The sequence below is a fragment of the Bombus bifarius genome, unplaced genomic scaffold (assembly GCF_011952205.1).
Source record: "Bombus bifarius isolate JDL3187 unplaced genomic scaffold, Bbif_JDL3187 scf7180000007977, whole genome shotgun sequence".
NCBI lineage: Eukaryota > Metazoa > Arthropoda > Insecta > Hymenoptera > Apidae > Bombus > Bombus bifarius.
The window spans coordinates 1,532,131-1,554,833 of record NW_022884362.1 but is presented as its reverse complement, the minus strand read 5'-3'; the positions used below and the strand labels follow the sequence as shown (position 1 = coordinate 1,554,833).

The window sequence follows — 22,703 nt, the reverse complement described above, 5'->3', positions numbered from 1 at the left end:
GGACGAAATTTATAACGTCAGATCTGGAAGATGATCTACCCGACGACTCATCCTCGTTGAAAAAATATTCTCAAGAAATTTCCGTCGATACGTCGATCTACGATAACGTGGATACCGCGATTCTACCACCAATATACCAACATATTGATGACGACGAATACCGATACAACGTATAATACCAAATGGCTACTCGGATAACATTTTCTCTCGAGGAATCGTAGACTGGACGAAACGCAAAATGCGTCTGATTTCGTTCAAACTGATTCTAATTTTAACGCGTTATTTCTTTCTCGTAGAAGCGTCCGAATGGAAAGAAGCCGAAACAAAGGTAAACGTATCGATCGTAGTATTACCTTTTACGACAGAAATTTCATTTTTTCAGTAATTTGTAACGTCAGATCTGGAAGATGATCTACCCGACGACTCATCCTCGTTGAAAAAATATTCTCAAGAAATTTCTGTCGATACGTCGATTTACGATAACGTGGATACCGCGATTCTACCACCAATATACCAACATACTGATGACGACGAATACCGATACAACGTATAATACCAAATGACTACTCGGATAACATTTTCTCTCGAGGAATAGTAGACTGGACGAAATTTGTAACGTCAGATCTGAAAGATGATCTACCCGACGACTCATCCTCGTTGAAAAAATATTCTCAAGAAATTTCCGTCGATACGTCGATCTACGATAACGTGGATACCGCGATTCTACCACCAATATACCAACATATTGATGACGACGAATACCGATACAACGTATAATACTAAATGGCTACTCGGATAACATTTTCTCTCGAGGAATCGTTGACTGGACAAAATGCAAAATGAGTCTGATTTCGTTCTGATTCTAATTTTAACGCGTTATTTCTTTCTCGTAGAAGCGTCCGAATGGAAAGAAGCCGAAACAAAGGTAAACGTATCGATCGTGGTATTACCTTTTACGACAGAAATTTCATTTTTGCAGTAATTTGTAACGTCAGATCTGGAAGATGATCTACCCGACGACTCATCCTCGTTGAAAAAATATTTTCAAGAAATTTCTGTCGATACGTCGATTTACGATAACGTGGATACCGCGATTCTACCACCAATATACCAACATATTGATGACGACGAATACCGATACAACGTATAATACCAAATGGCTACTCGGATAACATTTTCTCTCGAGGAATCGTAGACTGGACGAAACGCAAAATGCGTCTGATTTCGTTCAAACTGATTCTAATTTTAACGCGTTATTTCTTTCTCGTAGAAGCGTCCGAATGGAAAGAAGCCAAAACAAAGGTAAACGTATCGATCGTGGTATTACCTTTTACGACAGAAATTTCATTTTTGCAATAATTTGTAACGTCAGATCTGGAAGATGATCTACCCGACGACTCATCCTCGTTGAAAAAATATTCTCAAGAAACTCCTGTCGATACCGCGATTCTACCACCAATATACCAACATACCGATGACGACGAATACCGATACAACGTATACATTGGTATCGCTTAGGCTACACCGGCATCTCCACTCAAATTTACATCTTTGCCGATGTAAATAAATAAAACGGATTGACGCCTGTCGTATCGAGCGTTGTACGCCTCTGTCCGCTGAAACGTAATCGAATGTTTGCAAAATAACGGTCGGCGCGGCTCGTGCCGCCTGAGATTCGCCTGAAAAGTTCGCAGGAGAATCGAGAAACGGAAGGATGCAATACGCACTCTCCCTGTTATCGACCATATCAAGAGTATAGCGAGAATCAAGGGAGAACGAACGATGGCGAGCAACACCGAGTCCAGCCGAGGGGTGAGTCGCGCTCCGTGTTTTACTTTCCCTGGACGAATAATACTGCAACCCCTTCGCGCGACCTCGGCACACCGCAAACTAGTAGTATCTTTAATAATATCGGGTATAAGAGTAAATTAGCGTTCGTTAAAATTAAAAATAGGTAATCGAGTGTGGAGAAAAATTAGGGATACAACGATAGATGGGAATTACGATCTCATTGGAAGATTATTCGTCTTGAGAAGCACGCTATCGGAAACGTGACAGTAGAGTATCTCTTCTTTGGTGTTACACGGACAATGAGAATCGTTGTAACGTGGATATAGTAAAGTGACACGTTAAAGGAATCAGGTAGACCAGAAATTATTTTCTTCGTTTCAATTATTTCGATTAATTTCGATCGTTCGAATTAATATTCGAAGGAACGTGGATTAATCTGCGCCGCAGTGAAATACGTGTTCAGCAAAGTACTGGAAAGTTTATGTAATTGGAAAATTCACGGGAACAGTGAACGAGGATTTCTTATCGTTTCGGTTAAGCACGAATGGTAAAAGAGAATTGTTAATTGTTCGAGGATTCGTAAACCACCTTCCACGATATTCCGTATAACGGTGAATTAATTGATTGATTAATTAAATCAAGTAATTCGGAGAGCCGATTGAAAGTTAAACGTAAGAATCTTCCTCGTGAAATTCGAAGATTATTCGAAGGTATTCGTTCGAAGCGTAACCGACGATCTGATTTAGCGTTATTGAAAAAATTCGAATAAGCTGGATACGATAGGTTGATAGTTTTATACCGCGAACTACCTCTATTTAAATTAATCTGAATTAGTCAAAAATAATTTTAAATAATTTCCAACAGCATCGAACGCATAGTCAAAAATTTGATTAGTTCTCGTTCGAAGATCGTTTTGTCGAGAATTCGGAGTACTCCGTTTGAAACGTGATTTCTTCGAGGATTTCTTAAGCGAAAAATGAAAATTGTTATTGCGCGTACGAAGCAGCGACGATTTAAAGAAATGGAATACGCAAGAAGCTGGTTGGTTCGTAACGATGTTTAAAGTAATTTCAACCAATTCTTACCAAAATTGAACACGTTTTTTATGAAACTAAAATTACGTCGGAATTTCTCTTATTCGAATATTTAATTGGAGAATGGAATACATTTATAAAGATCGTTGTAAGATGAATGTAACAAAGTGTAATGTAATGTAAAGTGTAAAATGTAACAAATAATAAAAAAAACAAATTATCGTTACAAGGTGGATCCGATAAAGCGATTTGAACGACGATACTCGAATGTGCATCGTGTCGCTAAATAGAAATATTATGAAATAGACGTCGTCGTTACAGCGTGGACGATTCGAGGGAAAATCGAAGATCGCGGAGAAGTTTAACGCTTGACAGTGTTAATTCAATTAATGTGCGAATAGTATCAGATTTTCCTAACGATTTGCCTGGTTTGCGTTCACTCGATGTTGCGGTTTCTCGCGTTAATGTGGTTATCGATCATCGCTGCGATACACAACGGAAGTGATATAAATACATGGTGAACGATGAGAAGAGAATATCCCATAAAATATATCGGAATTTTTCTCCTTTAAAAAATTATTCCTAGCAATCTGTATCGGATGGATGTTGCAAAATTGCTTACTCGCGTTCGTTAAAAGTAGAAAATAAGCATCGCTGTAACTTGACCAATTCGAACGAATTTCGATTTTAACTTTCGACTTTAAAAAATATTCCAGTCGAAATATTCCAATTAAAAATTTCTTCGAAACAGATGGATTTTAAATTAATCCAAAGATGAGATCGAAATTCTCGTCGTTCGAACGCTGCGTTTAGAAACGCGGGGCATCGTCTATTCCGAATTGCTCGAATCAAACGGTAAAAATCATTGCTGCAACGTGGATGATTCAAAGAACCGAGTACGCCATAAATTGCTCCTTTAAACGATATTCGCGATCATCTCGACCAATTTGCACCAAAATGAAACGTCCGTTCGAGATATTTAAAATACGGTAGAATTTCATTTTCAGGATTCCATTGGACAGATAAAGATCGTACTTGAAGTGTTTGAAATTATTCAAATTAATATACGAAAGAATATTCGACGTAACGTCTTCGAAATCAAATTTCGAAAAATTTGAAGATTGCGCGAAATTGAGAATATACTTAACAAAATTTGTCTTGTTCCAAGGGCCCATTGGAGGAGCGATCGAGAATTTCTGATCGTGTTGGTTAAAAGTGGAAGATAAAAATTCGAAATTGTTGTAACGATAAGATGATTTCAAGAATTCGAGTAGACCACAGGCCGTTCCTTTAAAAACTAATCGCTACAGTTTGAACCAGTTTTCGTGGAGATTGGATTTCTTACGCAGCGTTGCTGAAAAAGATAACGAATTGCAACAATTAATATAACGTCGATCCGATAAAGTATACTAAAAGAATCGTGGCATCGAGCAAACGATATTGAAGATAATCTCAGCCGATTTCCGATAAACTCGAATACGTGTCCTCGAAACATTTGAGTTTAAATTCTAAAAATTAACCGTCTACTCGGTTTGAAGAGTGAAGTGAAAACCTGAGACAACTGGATATTCGATAAAACATTTTTATGGAGAAAATCAAGCGGACGATCAAAGTATATGTGTTGGAAGGAGACGAGTTGGTTTACGGACTGGTTTTCTGGTTTTATAGTGGAAAAATATTGATAGTTGGTGTTTCGTATTAGCAATTGTACGGTGGTTCGAGGATCCAGCATGAGTTTGACGGTGGTCCAGCTGCTAATCGGTTTGTAGGTGAAGGACCATGGCGAACGCTGGTCGATGGAGCAACACGTCCGTGGAAAAGTAAGTGTTGCATGATTTTTTCAATTTCTTTCCTTCCTTCTGTTTCTCCGTTTTCATTGTACGAAATTTTCACAGCCATACGAAGGTATCATCGAATGATACGAAATTTAACACAGGGCAGAGTTGCGAGGTATCGATGGCTGTAAGCTTTTCCCTCGTATCTTGGAGCGGAGTCGGCAGAAATCAAAATTCGAAGAACGAGTTTCTGGACGAATGGAACTCGATACAGAGAGCGAAGTTAATTTCCTGAAATTCAACGATAACAATTGGTCATTTTCAAGGATAGAAATGTTGCGATTTGTAGGAAAAATTGTCGTTCAGGATCGACCAATTATTTCATTGGTAGATTTTTCGGTCCAAATGATTAACAAAGTTAAAAAAAAAATCACTCGGATGTCAGAAGACGCATCCCTGTTCAAATTAGACTTTCACGTACATCACGAGTAAAATAAATAATATCATCTTCTTGGTCTGTGCATTGGACGTGTGCTCGGCCTTCGCGTTTTTGTAACATCGGTAGCGTCAGCGGCTCGTCTCTGGCCCATTTTATTTTCGAGAAGTAGCTTCAAGGCCGCATCTCTGTCACCATTTTCCTTTTTCCTGCTTTGAAATTTAGGATGTCTTTCTGAAAAAGTAGAACAAACGTCTTCTCATTTAACTTCTGTTGCAAACTGATCCAACTTACAGATGAAAAAACATATTTCGTTTGCGCTGATCCGATTGTTTGGTACTGAACGACAGTTGGATAGTCGGTACTGTACGACAAACGCGTCGTATATACAGTACAAAGAAAATGACAAAACTAGCAATTACACTTGATCGTTATATTCGTTTGTTTATTCGAATAAAAATGGCAATATGTATCTGGCGAAAATATCAAATTTTTATTTTTTTAAGCAAACGGTTGGTTCCACTATACGTGTAAATCAGGTCTAATCGATAGACTGCAGATTTTTATGCGATTTGATATTTCCATGAACGTAGCTAAAAAAGGTGAAATTTATATACAGCCTTTTTCTAATATTTTACTTTCCATTTAAACATTACCACGATCGCTGCTTTACTTTGGGTATTTTATATATTCTTACGTGTTATATGCATTCCGTACGTTTTTACAGTTTTATATTTTCCATAAATGAACAAACGCGCGGACTCTACTTATCGATACACGGTACAGTAGATAATTCACCGTTCCAATATTTCTGTAGCTTCCGAAGCGTCACTTCCTACGGCGAATATAACGATGTTGTTCCTTGCTGTGTCGCGACGATGAAAACATAACTTTCCAAACGTGCTTGATGCCAACCTACGAAGAACTTATCTCTGTTACTATCTGCAATGATTATTTTGCTAATAGTAATTGTAATGTAACGTAAAAGTAACGTTTGCTGATAACAATATTTTGTAACTTCCCTGTCAGATGAATAATCATACATTGCACGCTCCATGAAAAGCGTAGAAATATATCTCGTTCAAATCCTTCGTTGACGTCGAGATCCAAAATAATTTACTGTTCGATTCGTCGCTTGTTAAACAAAATATATATGCCACTGTTGTACGTACTTAAACGCACAGAAAACAGATTTATCGAACCACGTAATTTGCATTGTTTTGCATTTTTGATCTAACGATCCATCGATCGACGCGTCATCACGATTCGTCGAAATCCTTCCACAGACCGATATATCAAGGTCAACGCGGATACGCTCATTATACCAACAGTTCCTTCGTTGTAAGTTCTCGTTCAAGGTTCCGTTAGCAGCTACGGCATTTCTATCTCCGTTCGTTTCATCTTTGCCTCGTCTCTCTGTTCTCTTCCCATCCCTTACATAATTGACGAGTCTGCACTCCAAGAATTGCCAGATAAATCATGCAAAATCCCGCAGTGTATCGCCATAAAACGAGAAACGTGAAACGACTGATCGTTTTATAAACGAACATCTGCACCGACCTGTACGACATTAAGACGTATATTGATTCTCTTAACCAAAAATCTAATCGAATTATTTAAAACAAATATGTCTTTTAAAAAATACCTTTTAATATATAGTAAATCGTATTAATACTCGGACACTTCATGAAATCTCAGCTAACTAACTTGTCGTTTCTTATTTTAAGAGAGGTATGTGTATAATTTCACGACCTCTGTTTTATTTTATCTCTTTCCGTCTTGTTTCATCTCGCTCCATCTTGTTTCATCTTGTTTCATCTCGCTCCATCTTGTTTCATCTTGTTTCATCTTACTTCATCTCGATTCATCTCGCTTCATCTTGTTTCATCTTGCTTCAATTTCTTACGAATATACCGTGTATTTTACACGAAACATCGTGAAATTCGTATACTTTGCGCATAAAAGCATATACTTTGTGGTATTTGCTAGAGTTGATCGTATTGTCAAGCCTATTGCGCGTTTGGGGCGACTACTTACGCTATCTGTACTATTTTCTTTTCTATCAGATATATATTAACAAGTTGTTTTGTATTTTCTACGTACGTGTTCCAGTTGGTTTTATATTTCACCCGTACAACCGTGATAATCGTGTCCCATTACGCTACTGATACAATTTTAAAGGGTTTCGTATATGATATGTTTCGTAGATAATATGCTGATAATATTCAAATACCATTGTGACTGCATTTTGCCTGGTCGTAAAGCGCTTCATTCGTAAAACGACAGAATTAAAGTCTTCGAAGATATCATAACGTAACAAAAGACAATTTCATCGTGATTAATTTGTCATGCGAATTATTCTGAATTTATGAAATAATAATATCAAGTTTAACGTAAGAGCGAAACTTTATCGACCTACTATTTACTATTTTTTGCAATTCCTCTTACCATATACAGTTTCGTACAACACGCATAATGCATTCGTAAGATAAATTGGCTGAACGTTCGAATACTTTCGTTCAAATCCCGACATACCCGACATACCAGTTGCTAGAAGGCAAGTTTCCACATACTCTTAATTTCCAATTCAGTGCCATTTTATCAAGGTCTGTAGGTTTCTACAGTTCTACAGTTGTAAATTTTCCTAGTCGTACAAACGTACGTACTACTGAATGATACGAAACTTGATATGTTCTTGCTGTGGCAGATAGAACGGTGTGCGAATACCTTTTGCAGCCACTGTTACTCAACGAGATTTTCTATCGTTTCAGGTGCAGGTAACCAGCGGGTGAACAAATGGAAGGCGGAAGAGCAAAAAAGGAATTCCAACGATGGTAACGGTCGCGTGTTTCCTTGGCAATGATTCTCTAGAGAATCGAAAACGTGTCGATGCGATTTTAAAGAGATAAATCGAACGGAGTAAAGTGAAAAAACGGACGAGATATCGCGCGATCATGGGCTCGCTGCCAAATCTTCACGAGTTGTCCAAGGACAAACTCGAAAGTCCTGCTTATAGACCGGCTCCGATCGGTGGTTTGGGACCCATACGACTGCCAGCTCAGCCTCCGCCTTTAGCACACACACATAGACGCGCTAGAAGCAGTGGTCACCATCATGCCTTGTGGGACAACGATGCTATGCTAGAGGTAAATACGTAACAACGTACTAAACGTTTTTGAAAATCGTACAGGATATACAAAATGTGGCGGATGAAAAGAGAGTTTGCGTTTCGTCCCGGGACTACCGGTGAACTCATCGGTAAGGCTATGCCCGGTAGTCCCTGCCTTAGACGTAGAGGGAGTCTCGTTAGGTGCGGTATTTGTATCATTCGCCCGTATATTCGACCGCTAGCGAGATAGACAGACTCGTCGTAGCCCTCTGGTGTTGGCGGTTGGTACCCGCGGATCGCCCGGGAAGTGTTGCGCCGCGTTGATGCCTCGACCTGTCGGCGTCCTGTTGATACCGATCCGCCACAAAAATATAACGACGATATATCGTTTTCTTGATAGTTGATGATAATTGTCCTCTTGTCCTATCCTCGGTAAATATAATTTTCACGCCCTCCTGCTCTAAAATCAGTGTCCCTACTATGCTTGGCAACACGCATCGGTTGCGCGGTTTATTTATTATTAAAATTCTGATTTACAGCATATGGCAGCATATTCTCCCATCTCCTGTCGGTCAACGAGGACATCGGCATTATCGTGGCGTCGACGAGACTCGATGAATTCATCGGCAGGAGCGTCGTCCGTTCGTCGATTGATCGCCGCCGTAAGGGCAGCTCCTTCCGGTCCTAGACCACCGAAGAAAGCCATTTTGAGGCACTGTGCTGCTCTTCTGTTAGGACACGCGAGCTGTTCAGCCGCTACGCTGCCGATATTCCCATTACAAGCCGGCCTCGGCACCTTTAATCCTCAACTAGGACCGATGTTGCTCGCTCTACTTTACGCAATCGCGACGATTACCAGTTGCTTCGCGCCAATCCTCGTACAGAGATTCGGGACGAACCTCGCCATAAGCTCTAGTCACGTGGCTACCACTATTTTCGTGGGATTGCATTTATATCCAAAGTGGTACATATAGTAGAATAAATCCTGCTAGATAGCATAGAAATGTAGTTTCGAAACGCTGCGGATTTTTATGCATTTATTTATATTGGGAAATATATATCGATGGCGCAAGAGTACACAGAATACGCGTAACATGGAAAAATGATGTGAAATATCAAGATATATAATTAATATTTATCGTTTTTGGTGGATAAAACAGCTCTTTACGTATATTCCATTTTTTAAAAATCATATTCATAAAGATATGAATTTGCATAAATATCCATGGTCCAGTCACGTCATAACATTGTAGGAAACGTTATTATTTTATATATTTTATTATAAGTAAGGTGGTGCAATAGAATAGAATAGAAGAGGTAGATCGAGGTAGATATATAAATAAACAAATAATATATATATTTTATTTGTTTGTTAATAGGTACATATTATTACCTAGTTACGCGATGCTCGGTGCTTGTATGAGTCCAAATTTCATAGCAAGAGTTTCACATGTAAATGCTTCAGCGACGAGTTTAGCTCTGGTGTGCGTCGATCCCGAGGATCCTGACGAAACAAGACGCGAGTGCCTTCTAAGAAGACTTAATCGAGGAATCAAATTAGCAGAAGACATAGGTCTCGCACTGGGTATGGATATTATCCAAATTAAATATATATTATACAAGACTTTTCTATACTAGTCGTGCAACTATATGGTGTATATTGAAACGCACCAACTTAAAGATACCATAGCATCGTGTATTTAGAATCTATGTAAGGTAATTAATTCGATACATCGTATCACTAACGGCGAATGTCCAAAATGAATAAATATTTTCTTTTCTTCTCATACGTATAAGACCAGCTAGATAATATCACGGAATATCTGTTTTATCGTACAATGACTGAAGGAATGTCTTCTTCGAATCGATTTTTAAGCAGATTTCAAGGTCGTCAGTACCTTTCTTTTAATGGAATTTTTTTATACACCAATCGATGAGCTTTTTTTAATCTCTGTATAAAAGTGTTAAAGTACTTGTGTCCAAAAACATATTTACATAGTTTAAAAGATATTTCAACGATAATTTTATAAAATTTTGCATATGAAAAGCAAGGAAAAGCGGAATGCGATAGTTTCGTGTCTTCCAAATTATGTGCTCCTTGAAATAATTTAGCTTCCCCTGAAAAGTGTCTTCGTACAACAATAAATAAAATAAGACAGATATCCGGTTATTCCATTTAGCTGAGCTGCTGTACTACGATTAAATCTAAGTAAAATTTTATATTTTTAGGTTGTTTAATCGCTGCCATACTTGTAAAATTAACAGACTTGGTACCTCTTAATACAGTAAGCAGTGAGATAAATGACAAGTGTGGAGCAGAGTACTGTCCAGAAGAAATTTATCTATATAATAGCACAATTAATTTACCTACATTATCATCTGGTACATCACAAATATTGGTCAGCATATGGCTGGGTCTTGCTGTATTAGGATTAGGTATATCGTGCGCTTTTCTCGACTCTCGAATGAAGGAACCACAGAGTGTAAATGAAAAGCACAGCATTCAAAATATTCTGCAATCTGTGAAAGCTGCGTTCCTAGATCCTAAATTACAGTTAGCTGCACCATTGACACTTTTCATCGGACTTGAACAGGGTTTCATCTATGCTGATTTTATAGAAGTGAGTATAATATATATATCTCAATTTTTTTGTTTCAACTTCGTTTATAATATTGCTTGAAAATTGTCACGGAACACTGTTACTTTATTATCGTTATTTATATAAAATATATTTATATATTACATTACGATACATGGTGAATATTTAATTATTTCTTAACAGGCATACGTAGTCTGCGCCCTGGGAGGAGCTAGCACAGTAACGATCAGTTTTTTAGCGCTAGCTTCCTTGCAAGCTCTTGCTGATGTCACCCTATCAATGTTACTACGACATATTAAAAGATATTTCGTCGTAGGTGAGTAACATGTTATAATTAAATTGCAGATCTTTGTGCAAATTCATATTTTTGCGATTATGACTAGAACCAAAGATCGAATAATCGTAGAATAAGTGGAAAACGAAGCAGAGGTTCGTTTCGTAATAAAAAGATTACTTTGAAAATTTTATGTATCTTTGCGTATCATGTACGGTCTCCGGTCATTATTATGCATCTAAAATTCTGGCAAATGCGTAAACATCCATCTTATTGTTATAGTAAATTGTATTCATGATATTTTGTTCAACAGTTGTAGGATTTGTATTCCATGCATGTTTACTGCTGGTCTTGATCACCTGGAGACCATCTGGCGATGACCCAGCACTTTTTCACGTTATATCTGCTGCCTGGGGAGTCTGCAACTCTATTTGGGAAACTCTAATATACAGTAAGTTTTTTATTACATAACGTAAGTATCGATATTATCTTATTCAATTTTTAGCTCTGGTAATGGGTTTATACCCAAACTCTTGGCAAGGACCTCTATCGACGTCCCTCTTCTGGAAATGGCTTGGTCTTGCACTTACTCTTGGTTTACACGGACTGGTCTGCACACGACTTAGAGTACTTGGTCTTTCCGTTGTGCTAATTCTCTCAGTGCTTCCTTACGCATGGTTAGAGATTAGACTGGCCAAAAGAGGGAAAAGTTTGGCACCATTGTGACTGGGAGATCCAACCACCAATGATCATGGATCAAATATCAAAACAGAGGCACGTTATAGAGATTGAGATAAGTTCGTTCCATTCGGCTTAAGAAGGACAAGAAGACACAACAGAAACAGAAATCCTTTCATAGAACAAGCTGCAACTATGACAAAATTGCGCACGCGACGAAGAGCAAACAGCGTTGTTTTTACTTGTAATACTAAACAAAGTGTAAACGCAAAAGATACCGAGCCTCAGCCTTCTTCTTCGACTGCAGATAATCATAGGGCGAGTATCACAAATGAGGAAAGCAGTGTTCTTCCTGTCTCTTAAGGCTAAACCTTTTGGAAGTTTGCAATATCTTTCATTTAAATTTTACAATCTGAGCTAAAGGAACGATCACAATTCTGAATTTTACAAATTTAACTATTTTCTTGCGTGTTTTTTTTTTTCTTTAAGCGTTTTACAATTTGAACTCTGTAATATAACCATAAATTTTAACTATAATTTGCAATAGAGATGAATGTATGATGAGTTTTTATACATGCAGATATTCTTTTATACAGAACGTTTAAAATATATTATATGTTCCTACAAAGGATTATTATAGCTTTATATGTAACACAAAAATTAAGGAAAACACAAGAAAAATTAATAAGAATATATTCATCAAAAAGGTAATCAAAAAACTTGAAAAAAGGGAAAATTTACACCTTACATTTTCCAATTTAAGTTAAAATCTGGGTACATTTCAATCATTTCACAAGATGTATTAATAACGAATAATAATGAATCTGTGTACCTAGTTAAATTGTATTTCAAATACAATGTATCAAATACTGGGTAAATTAAAGTCTTTCTTCAAGCTGAATGGAACGAAGAGCATATTATACATGAAATTTTTCATGCAGCAAAAGATATAAGTAAATAAATACTTTTGCGGACAATTTCTTAATCCGCCACGGTACGATCGATAAACCGGCATCGTACAAGACTGAGCGATAGCAGAATATAAATAATTAACGATCGAATATACTAATCATAGTAGTATCTTTCTGACAAATCATTATAACTGACGTTTAACCGTCGAAACGTACCTGATGTCTTTCAAAAAAAACCAAATTAATTTTAATCTTGCGAAAATAGAAAAAAAGGAGATTGTAAACCACGTCTGCCCTGTGTCACAGAATCGAAATGAAAATCTAGCTATAAGATACTTGAACGTAAGTACAGCTATAACATAGTTCGATTCTAATTCTACTACAATTAATACCAAAGTTTATCATTCACACGAGAAAATAAATTAACATAAGAATTCGTTGTACAAATGAAACGTTTTTTTTTTTTTTTATTAAAAAGGAATATCTTAATTTAGAAAAAAAGAAAAAAATAATGCTTCAACGAAAAAGCCAATACTACTCTATTTATCAAGCTAAAGCATAAAGTATCACTGATTATGAACTTCAAAGGGAATCGAATAATCCTAAGTCAATAATTAATTAATTAATAACATTAAAAAGATAAATGTTAATGAAACCTTTTTCCAACATACAAAATTTCTCCTATTTTTCTGTATTATAAAAATGTTATTTGTTACTTCGCTAATTATATTTGAAAGGATGAAATTGTAGCACACGTGATCCATTCTGTCCTGTACATAACGACCAAATAAGTGTAATACGTAAAATGCTCGATATTTATCGTATTTTTTACCACGTTATCTTTCAACGTATTCACCATATCATGAATGTACATTTAGTTACGCTTCTTATAGGTATCTTTTCTGTATAAAAGCTATAACTTGTATAATTCCATGAAATAATACAGAGTTGCATTTTATTGATAAATTTTAAACTAAGGACATTGTAATATTGATATATGAGAGGAACTTTAAATACAAATTAACACATGTTATCTTGAATAATTGTTACAAAAGTAAAACATCGACACATGTTTGATGGTAATTTAGCAGATAGGTATTTATATGAGAATATTTCATAATTTATAAAATTAAGAAGAGACACGAATAGCCGGACTATTTGTAAGTTTACCATGAAAGATTTTCAAGCGCAAAGTCGCTTTTCTTGTTGCCATAATTTCCGATTGTATGACTGATAATTTGTATTAATTCATGCATAACGCATTCAAACCAAAACATAACCAAATTAATTCATATAATAGTATCATATTTGTATGTATACCGATATATTTTGCAATCTTGAAATAAATTATATAATTAATTAAGAATCCGTATAAGCAGAGATATTAGAACAAAAGAACACTTTGGAAAGTGTTGAAAAAATACAAAGGAAAGAGATTTGTTAATTGTTGCAAAGACTAGGACAAGAAACGCTACTTCCAAAACCAGTGAGAAATTCAATATAAAAATCTTTAGCAATAAATTTGCTCATTTTGATTCAAATAAGAATTCCTAAATATTTGAACCGAACTTATGTTACGGTGAATACTATAATAGAAGAAAACAAATGGAAGCGAAATGTATCCTGTCCTAGTATACAAGCATGGATTTAGAAATGGTACTGGAGAGGCATATATTAACTGTATTTCGTGAAATAATAAATATTATCTTATTTTATATCGATCGATGTTTTAATCAATCTTCTTCTTTGACAGGCTTATAATCCCAAAACAAAATTTCGATTTATATACACATACGTATATGTATGTAATAAAGTCTCTCTCCGAATGAAGGTAAATTGCATAAGAACATTATTAGAGAGAATATTATTTCTGCTTTTTAGATTACATTTATGTGAGCTACACATAAATAGATGCTAACAACATTGACTGTTAAAAACGACATAGTAAACACTATATTGTATTACTTTCATCATAAATATATTATTCACACACACAGGTAGGTATTTTTCATAATATTCAGCCAAGAGAAAGTATTTTTTATAAGTTCGTTCTGGCAGTAGAATGCATATCCTTGGTAATGAACGTTACTTCGTATAATTATGTATTGACTCGTGTAATATGTATCACACACGAGGATAATAACTATATCTTCACTTTCTTCACTACTCATCCCTTTTATTAGTCTCGTGTCATTGCCCCGTATAAATTCTACTTCAATGGTGATGACAAATGCGACCCATCGTGACATTATAGCTTTATACTTATAGCATACAAGTTTCTTTAATAACATTAACTATCTAAATTATTGTCATCATCACGAGACATATAGAAATTAATTAATGTATCGACGTGACAGTCGAACACTAAAATATAACAAATAGAATTATACCTAAGTCACTCTCATCCAACATACCATTAGCCACATAAAAACATTTAGCTATAGCATGTATAACTTTAACAATGCCCCTTTATTCATCAATTCAATTTCTTCCTCTTAGGTGTGTAAATATAACATGGTTTCTTCGAGACTTTTTGCTTAATCTCAATTAAAAGAACTGTCACACCTTAAAGAAATAACTGTCCTACAAAACATAATACTTCTCTTAAATGTTTGGAAAATACAGACTACATATACACAGTTTCGAACGCAATTACGACACAAGCGTAATGAACACAAGAGATCATGAAAAATTGTACGTTCGTATATATCATAAAAATGAGAGATAGGATCTGTTGAAAACAGACGTAAAGTTTAGCAAAAAGGAGATGCTACAGGGCAAAAACATACTATTTTGATCTCTACAAAAAAATACTGATGAGGAAATATTGAAGTGTTATTCAACTGCGTGGAAAATTATCCACCACATGTCGAATTATTTTCATTGCTAGCGACGATTATGTTTCGTTCGAACGTTGAAATTTTATGGAACAAAAAAATTTACTACTCAATTTGTGCGAACGCTATTATACGTTCTTTTTTATAAATAAATTCGAACTGAGCGAAAGCACAGGATTCGTCATTTGACATGTAAAACAATGAATTGAAACTCGACAAAAATTTATTGTTTATAAATTATAAAGCTTTCTTGGTATTTAGTTTTCTTAAAAAGAAAGTTGATTAAGAATTGTGTATAAGCTATATCAATGTTCATGAATATTATTATCTCGTCTGCTGAGAAAAGTAATATTAGGCTGAACCATAACGAATTAAAAACTTATACAACGTCATTAATTATTTATATATTTTGCTTCAATTCCAAGTTCCGCAGTTCATCGCTATTTCGGCCCAATATCACTTAACTTTCTTTCAACATGCGTAGTAATTGCACAAATAAAATGGCTCTTACATCATTGTTCATTCGTACCAGAAACTTAACAAAATCTCGCCAAATATTTCCAAATATTTACTTATTAACAAATTACGGGAGCTATTTTTTTCTAAATAATGTACAAACACTTTGTGATCAAATAGAAAACATTTATGACTCGTAATTTGCCAATGCTAGCAACTTTGGTAATATCCTGGTTCCTGGTAACTACGCATAAAATATTACGGAACTATATAGTAGCGAATGTTTATCCCACGCGAGTATTTTAACTTAATTAAATACAGCACATGCTATATTATTTTCATTTGATGATTGTTCTATACTTTCATATGGAGAATCGTACATATATATGTATATATGTAACATCAAATGAATAATAATGTATGTCAACATATATTCAAACACATTCGCTATAAATAATCGTGCACACACGCACTACGAGATTCTTAAATAAAATATAAAATACAGGACTATAATATGTTTCAGGCAAAAAAGACATATCTTGTTTCGGTTTGCAATTTATCGATTGAGCTTTAAAAACTACTCTGTAGAAACTTATAAAAAAAGCAAATATTAAAGGTCTTTACAAATGAGATTGTTCGATACTAATATCTCAAGTATCTTTCTCAATTTGTGTTTTGCTTTTTTTATAAAAAAATCATTATTAAAAATGTACATATTCAATATAACATATACACGATTATGTGATATTGAACATGATATTTATTAATAAAGCGTAAAATGTGCTCCCTATTTATAAAAGTAATAACGCGTCGTTGAGAAGAGCCTTCTTCTTTCAATTAATATAAACATAACGAGCAATGAACATAGTTCTACCATATGGTGCGATATTGAGCAGTTTTGCACTTGATAGTACTCACACTAAGGCAATTTTGTATAATGAATAACACTGCATATTTCTTCCAGTCACTCTCACGCGCGTGCGTTTGTTCTGCATACCACAAAAGTCTTTTTTTTTCTTTTGAATAATTTACAATCACTACTTAAATTTGATATTTAAAATCTGTCTGTGCAAATAAAACGACCAGCTGCTCAGACGGGAGTATAATTTCCCTTCGGTTTGTAAAATATCTTCCCAGTCACGAGACGCCTCATAATTTCGGACAACAGCAGGCGTTTCTCTTTCTTGATTTTCTTAAGTATGCCTCGGTTCTCTTGTGCACGCCGAGACAAATATGGTAATACTTCCTTCACTGGACCGTAAGGGATATATTTGTATGCTGAGTATCCAGACTGACCTAAAATTTAAGTTTTATTATTAAACATTTAAAATTTATAATATTAATAATATTTTATTCTGGAGAGTTAGAAAAGCTTTCTTAAATCTTTATTATTAAAGACTGCAGATTTTTATATAAATTCATACTTTTATGGATACAATTGGAAATATATAACGTAAGCAAACATTTGTTTCAATTTTTAAATATTATAAGTAGAGTCGATACCCATTATATAAAGATTATACTTTAGACATGTTACATATTTTTGCATATTATATGCATTCTGTACGCTATTATGCCTTAAACATTTTCAATGAATGTATAAATATCGACAGTCCATTAAGTACAGAAGAAATAAAGATACGTACCGAGTGGGAATGTTATGTAGTCGCACATTCCGAACAATTGGCCGAAACAAATCACCTTATCCTCCGGTGAGATTCCTATCTCCTTCATTCTATTTTATAACATATTTAAAATACCTTAATAAATAATAGTAGCCTAAATAATTACATAATAAATAGTATGTCCAATTTATGTCTAATTATGTCTATTATTTATGTCTAATTATTGCTAATAAACAAAATATATTGCAAGTGAAACTCTAATCTAATTTTGGCCTTTAATCTCATCTTAGGGAACTGCATATATAGTTATTAAATATTGATAAAGGCAATAGATAGTATTTATATAATATAGACAGAAAAGCAATATATATAATCGAAAATGGATGAAAATTGCTATCCTGCGGTAATACCTGAGTTAAATGATTTCAATGTCGGAATATTAGAGCGATTGAAATATGTGTCTTTAAGCACAACTTAAAAGTTTATACAGATTTTATGAAGCGACAACTATCTATTAGCGAACTATTAGCGATCTATTAGCGATCTATTAGCGATCTATTAGCGAAATACGAAACTTGAGCAATGTAGATATGTTCCTTGTTTCAGTTTAAGTTTAGCAGAGCATTTGGTCCCCGTTATGACGAAAGTTAAAGAACAATAGTAGAACAATAGAAGTAGAGTCTAGAAAGCAGAGAAATGTTCTTCAATCATAACTATGACAATATGTACAATAGAGATATCAACCCTTTGATCAAATTGGACCAGGTGTTCAAATACTTATGAATGATAATGTATGTAATTATTATTCAAGCTATTAAAAGACATTGGAAGTTGAATGAAAATAATTGTGTGTGTATATATTTAAATCAAACATATACTGTATATTTTAGAAATTCATAGAAAATATTCTGTAATACGTACTTTTCTATTGCGAAACGTACTGTATCCTCATTGTGAGATGCAACCATAATACCAATTTTCTTTGGATCCTCTCCTTTGTCTTTGTACTGTTTCATTCGCCTTAAGCACTCCATTAGAGTCCTATGATAAGACTCGGTTGTAGCTTCGAATGAAGGATTCGTTGGATCAGGGTAACCCATTGCTGCTGCTCTGGCCCTTTCCTACATTTATAATTTCAAGAAATTTATCCCAAGTTTTTAATCAGTACAATACAGTCACTTTAACCTACTCACAATCACTGATTTAAAATTACGTCTTTTCCTAAGTTACAATTGATTATGTTTCTGTCATATATATTCACACATAGATAAATACATTACCATTTGTAAGTTTTATTGGACCTGCAAAAATTACTGTTCAAGAAATTGAAAACACAAAATTTACTATTTACAGTACACGACAATTTAATTTCTACAAGCGTTTAAATACTTTCGTAAATCACTGTATAGCTTTCAACGTGTTTTTTTTTTCAAAAAATAAATTATAATTTTATAAAATAAAATTTATAAATCATAACACAAATTTTAAATATTAATTAATTAGAGAAATAATACTTTAAAACAAATCGTCCTGGTTTGTACCGTTGTCCCAGTAAATCTTGCGGCAATTGAATTTAATTTTTCTATCTTATACAGTAATTGTACGCAGAAAAAATTGTCAGCTGCAAAATTGTCGGTGTAAATCACTCAATGAAGGATTACCTGTTCAATGTAAGCGCCACGGACGAGTTTAGCACCGAAGTAGAAATTCTGACGTTCAGCTTGTTCCAGATCCGTCTTCACTTCATTAAAAGCTTCTTGCAAGTATGTCTGGTATGTGTTGAACACCACGGCCTAGGGAGTAGACCATTTGGGTTTAGACCACTGAAAATTTACTAAGTGATAATATCTCATTTACGGAAGCAAAACGTTTACCTTATGTGTATTGTACTTGCGCATCATCTCCAACGTTAACCGCGATATCGCAGGTTGGAAATACGTTTGTTCGGCGTCTATCATTATACGTACGTCTAATTTATCGGCCACCTGTAATGAAAGTTAGCAATTCTATCTTTGCTAACGAAAACTAAACTCTTCTAAATCTCCTCATTGTATTTTCTATAATAAATAATGGAAGTATCGGGAGCTTTCCATTTTATTGAACACAGGGTGTCTTATGCCAAAGTTAGTATATAGCTTTTAACTACTTCCAAATAAATTTTACCAATTTTTTGGACCGTTATCTTGCAAATATCTTGCAAGATATAAGATCATGATTAATTGACCACTTCACATTTTATATGAAACCATACTTATGAGAACATACATGCAATAATGACTTAAAAATCATTGAATTTTGCCTCAAAGTACATTTTTCTATTATTAATTATTCCAAAAATATAGCCAATTATACGGGACACCCTGCATTCTTTAGTTGTTTTCATTTGTAAGTATTCATACCGAGACAATGTTATTCAGACGTCTTATCATGTTTCTGAACATTTCTTCTTCCTTGGACGTGAGCTGCGACATAAGCCTCACCATCTTTCCCGTTTTAATGTCTGGAACTTGGAACGTTTCGCTCAGCTCGTAGTTCTCATCCAGAATGCCACTCCATGGGAACAAGTGGATAACACTGTAGGGAGAAATGAATTTCTTAATTTTATACTAATGGGAAAATATCAATGTATACATAAAACAAAAAAAATTGTAAAATGTGTGCAAAGTGTTATTACTAAATAAAGAAGGCAGGCAAAGATAGAATAGGCAATAGAAAGAAAATAAGGAGAAAAAATTATAACTTATTGGAAAAGTTAATAAAAAGTTAGAATTGGAAGTAAGAAGAAGAGGGAAAAATAGTAATCGATTAAAATGTTTTTGTAACCAATGATAGATTTTCATGAATTATTACCCTTCTTTATCTGATTGAATTTTTTCCAGAAACTTTTGTACTGGCGCTTCGTCTTTGATGTGAGCCTCTTCGAACTTTTTCATAAAATCATCAGCCGTAGCATGATGAGTTAAAACAGCGCCTTCACCACCAACTACATCCGACATGTATTGTCGTGCACGCATAATTACTTCCGACAATTGGAGCTATAAATAACAAAACATATAACTATTTATATAACTGCAGATATGTGTTATGAATCTTTTTTACATATTTTATAGATTATTGAATTATTATTAGACTTATACTATGTATTGGTATAATAAATACTTTACTTACTTACTTACTAGTTTATGCTACACATATGTATAAGATAGACAAATTCGATTATTGTTCAAAGATTATACTTTATCTCAAATATTAATATATAGAAGCTACTATATCCTCTTTATTGTTTAAATATTAGTAGTATATTGGAATAAGAAAAATTAAAATAAAAGAGAAAAATATCGTAAAACTATCAGAAATACTTATAGAAATACAAATATTCGCTCAGTCGATAGTTTAATCAATTAATGTTTAAACGATCGTAAAAAATTATTTCTTAAATTGTTTAATACTTCATTTAAGAATATTCACTTACCAAAAGTTGTGGACGGCCAAGAGCAGTTAATTTAATAGCGGTGAAGCCAACACCCATCGAAGCAGCTGTACAAAAATAAATAAATAACAATTAGAACAAATGTAAGTATTAAAGTTGATAGTAAGAAGATGGGTCTTTCAGGAAAGACAGACAAAGGATAAAATATGGAAGGAGAGATAGGACTTGTTCTTCTTACCAATTTCATTAGTCTCAATCACAGTGGAAACTTGGAATTCAAGGATTTTCAAACTCAGGGCTTTCATTTGACCCTGTAAAACGTTAAACGTTATTATTTTTAACTAAACTTTAACGTTTATACTAAAATGGCCAGAAGAAACAGAATGATAATTTTTTTATATTTGTGGAATATATAATGTTTGAAATATTTTTAACAAGTAAAATATTAAAAAGAATATCGTATTTTAATCTAAATCAGTGTTTTCCAATGTGAACATCACAAGGTTGAAATTTTAAGTATTTTGGAATAATTGAAAGATTATGTCGCATTCGTCATATTCATCACTGACGCAGTACAAAAACCATTATTGTTTCTTATGCTAGCAGAAGCAGGCATTTTTTTATGTAACGTTTCTACATGTTGTTAGTTTTCTGATTAACCAAAAATTGTGCTAATAACATTGTCCAAGGATCAGTCAGCGTTCCGATCGCTACTATACTTTTCTTATAACGTTTCTGGTACTAACTACGAATTCGCAAATGCACAGGTTTTTCTTCGGCGCGTCTATCTTTTGAGAAATTCCATTTTGATAAAAATTCATATTACCTAAATTTAAACAAACTATACTATAAAAGCGTAACTATAAAAGATATTTAATTCCTGTTTACATCTGTAGACTTTCCTACATACGCTGATATTTGTTTCGTTCTTGTTCCATATTATTTTTCCTTCGCAAAAACATCAGAAAATATTAGTTTTCACTATTAATAATTAAAGGGAAGAAAATTCGATCCTGAATGCATTAAATAATTTTATATATTGGAAAAATACTGGACAGTTATTTTCTAAATGACCAATTTGCAATTTAAAGAAAAAAAAAAACAAAAAACAGAAATGACGTAGATTTATGCAGTTTCTATTCTAGCATGCAAATAATCCAATTATCTCTATCCAAAGGGAGACTTCGTTATTCGAATAAATAGAAAATCTTTTGAGCGAAACGAAACACCGTTATGTCACGTTGTTTGGTTGCATGACTGAATAAAAGATTCTCTAGAGATCTTTATTTATAGGTGGAATTCGTTTTCAAGGTCTTATCTTCTTGCTGAATTTCTGAATTCCGTCGCTGAAAGTTCTCCAGGTTATAATATTAAATTTTAAAGAATTTCATTGATCTAAATTTCCAACGCGAAGCGAAAACTAATTTTTATGTTAGTTTAATCAGAATTTTCTAAACCACGTAATCCGCGGCAAAGCGAGGGATTAATCGAAAAATTTATCCAAAAATTTACAATTTATTTGAAGATATAAATTAAAAAGTTTACTTAACGACATGTTAGTAACGAGACCTCTACGACGTGGAATCTCTTCGTTACAAAGCAGTCTCATTAGAAGCATCAATTTTATTTTATAGTTTACAATCTCCGTGATAGAGATTGATAATAAAAATTAAATTAAAAATTCCTAAATCAAGTAATCTGGTTCCAAATTGTTACGGTTCCCAGTCGCCCAATAATGCTAGCTCTA

General features: G+C 34.2%; 2 protein-coding genes across 3 annotated transcripts in view; one reads left to right on the top strand and one right to left on the bottom strand.

Moving 5' to 3' along the window:
- Positions 1 to 4,364: 4,364 nt before the first annotated feature.
- LOC117204162 (protein unc-93 homolog A) lies at positions 4,365 to 11,958 on the top strand. Its single transcript, XM_033441315.1, has 8 exons — positions 4,365 to 4,645; positions 7,808 to 8,182; positions 8,685 to 9,109; positions 9,525 to 9,730; positions 10,375 to 10,766; positions 10,929 to 11,061; positions 11,333 to 11,470; positions 11,525 to 11,958. The coding sequence occupies exons 2-8, from the start codon at positions 7,991 to 7,993 to the stop codon at positions 11,743 to 11,745; spliced, it is 1,707 nt and encodes a 568-aa protein (XP_033297206.1). The 5' UTR covers positions 4,365 to 4,645; positions 7,808 to 7,990; the 3' UTR covers positions 11,746 to 11,958.
- A 2,333-nt stretch (positions 11,959 to 14,291) lies between these two features.
- Positions 14,292 to 22,703, bottom strand: part of LOC117204160 (proline dehydrogenase 1, mitochondrial) — a 41,627-nt gene continuing 33,215 nt past the window's right edge. The window contains exons 4-11 of one of the 2 annotated variants that reach the window (XM_033441314.1): positions 20,999 to 21,063; positions 20,377 to 20,561; positions 19,926 to 20,100; positions 19,401 to 19,511; positions 19,188 to 19,319; positions 18,448 to 18,647; positions 17,548 to 17,636; positions 14,292 to 17,197 (exon numbers count right to left, since the gene is read on the bottom strand). In XM_033441314.1, coding sequence (XP_033297205.1) covers positions 16,992 to 17,197; positions 17,548 to 17,636; positions 18,448 to 18,647; positions 19,188 to 19,319; positions 19,401 to 19,511; positions 19,926 to 20,100; positions 20,377 to 20,561; positions 20,999 to 21,063 — 1,163 coding nt within the window. In that variant the 3' untranslated portion in view covers positions 14,292 to 16,991. The remainder of the gene's footprint in view (positions 17,198 to 17,547; positions 17,637 to 18,447; positions 18,648 to 19,187; positions 19,320 to 19,400; positions 19,512 to 19,925; positions 20,101 to 20,376; positions 20,562 to 20,998; positions 21,064 to 22,703) is intronic. The other variant, XM_033441313.1, reaches the window with a different exon arrangement.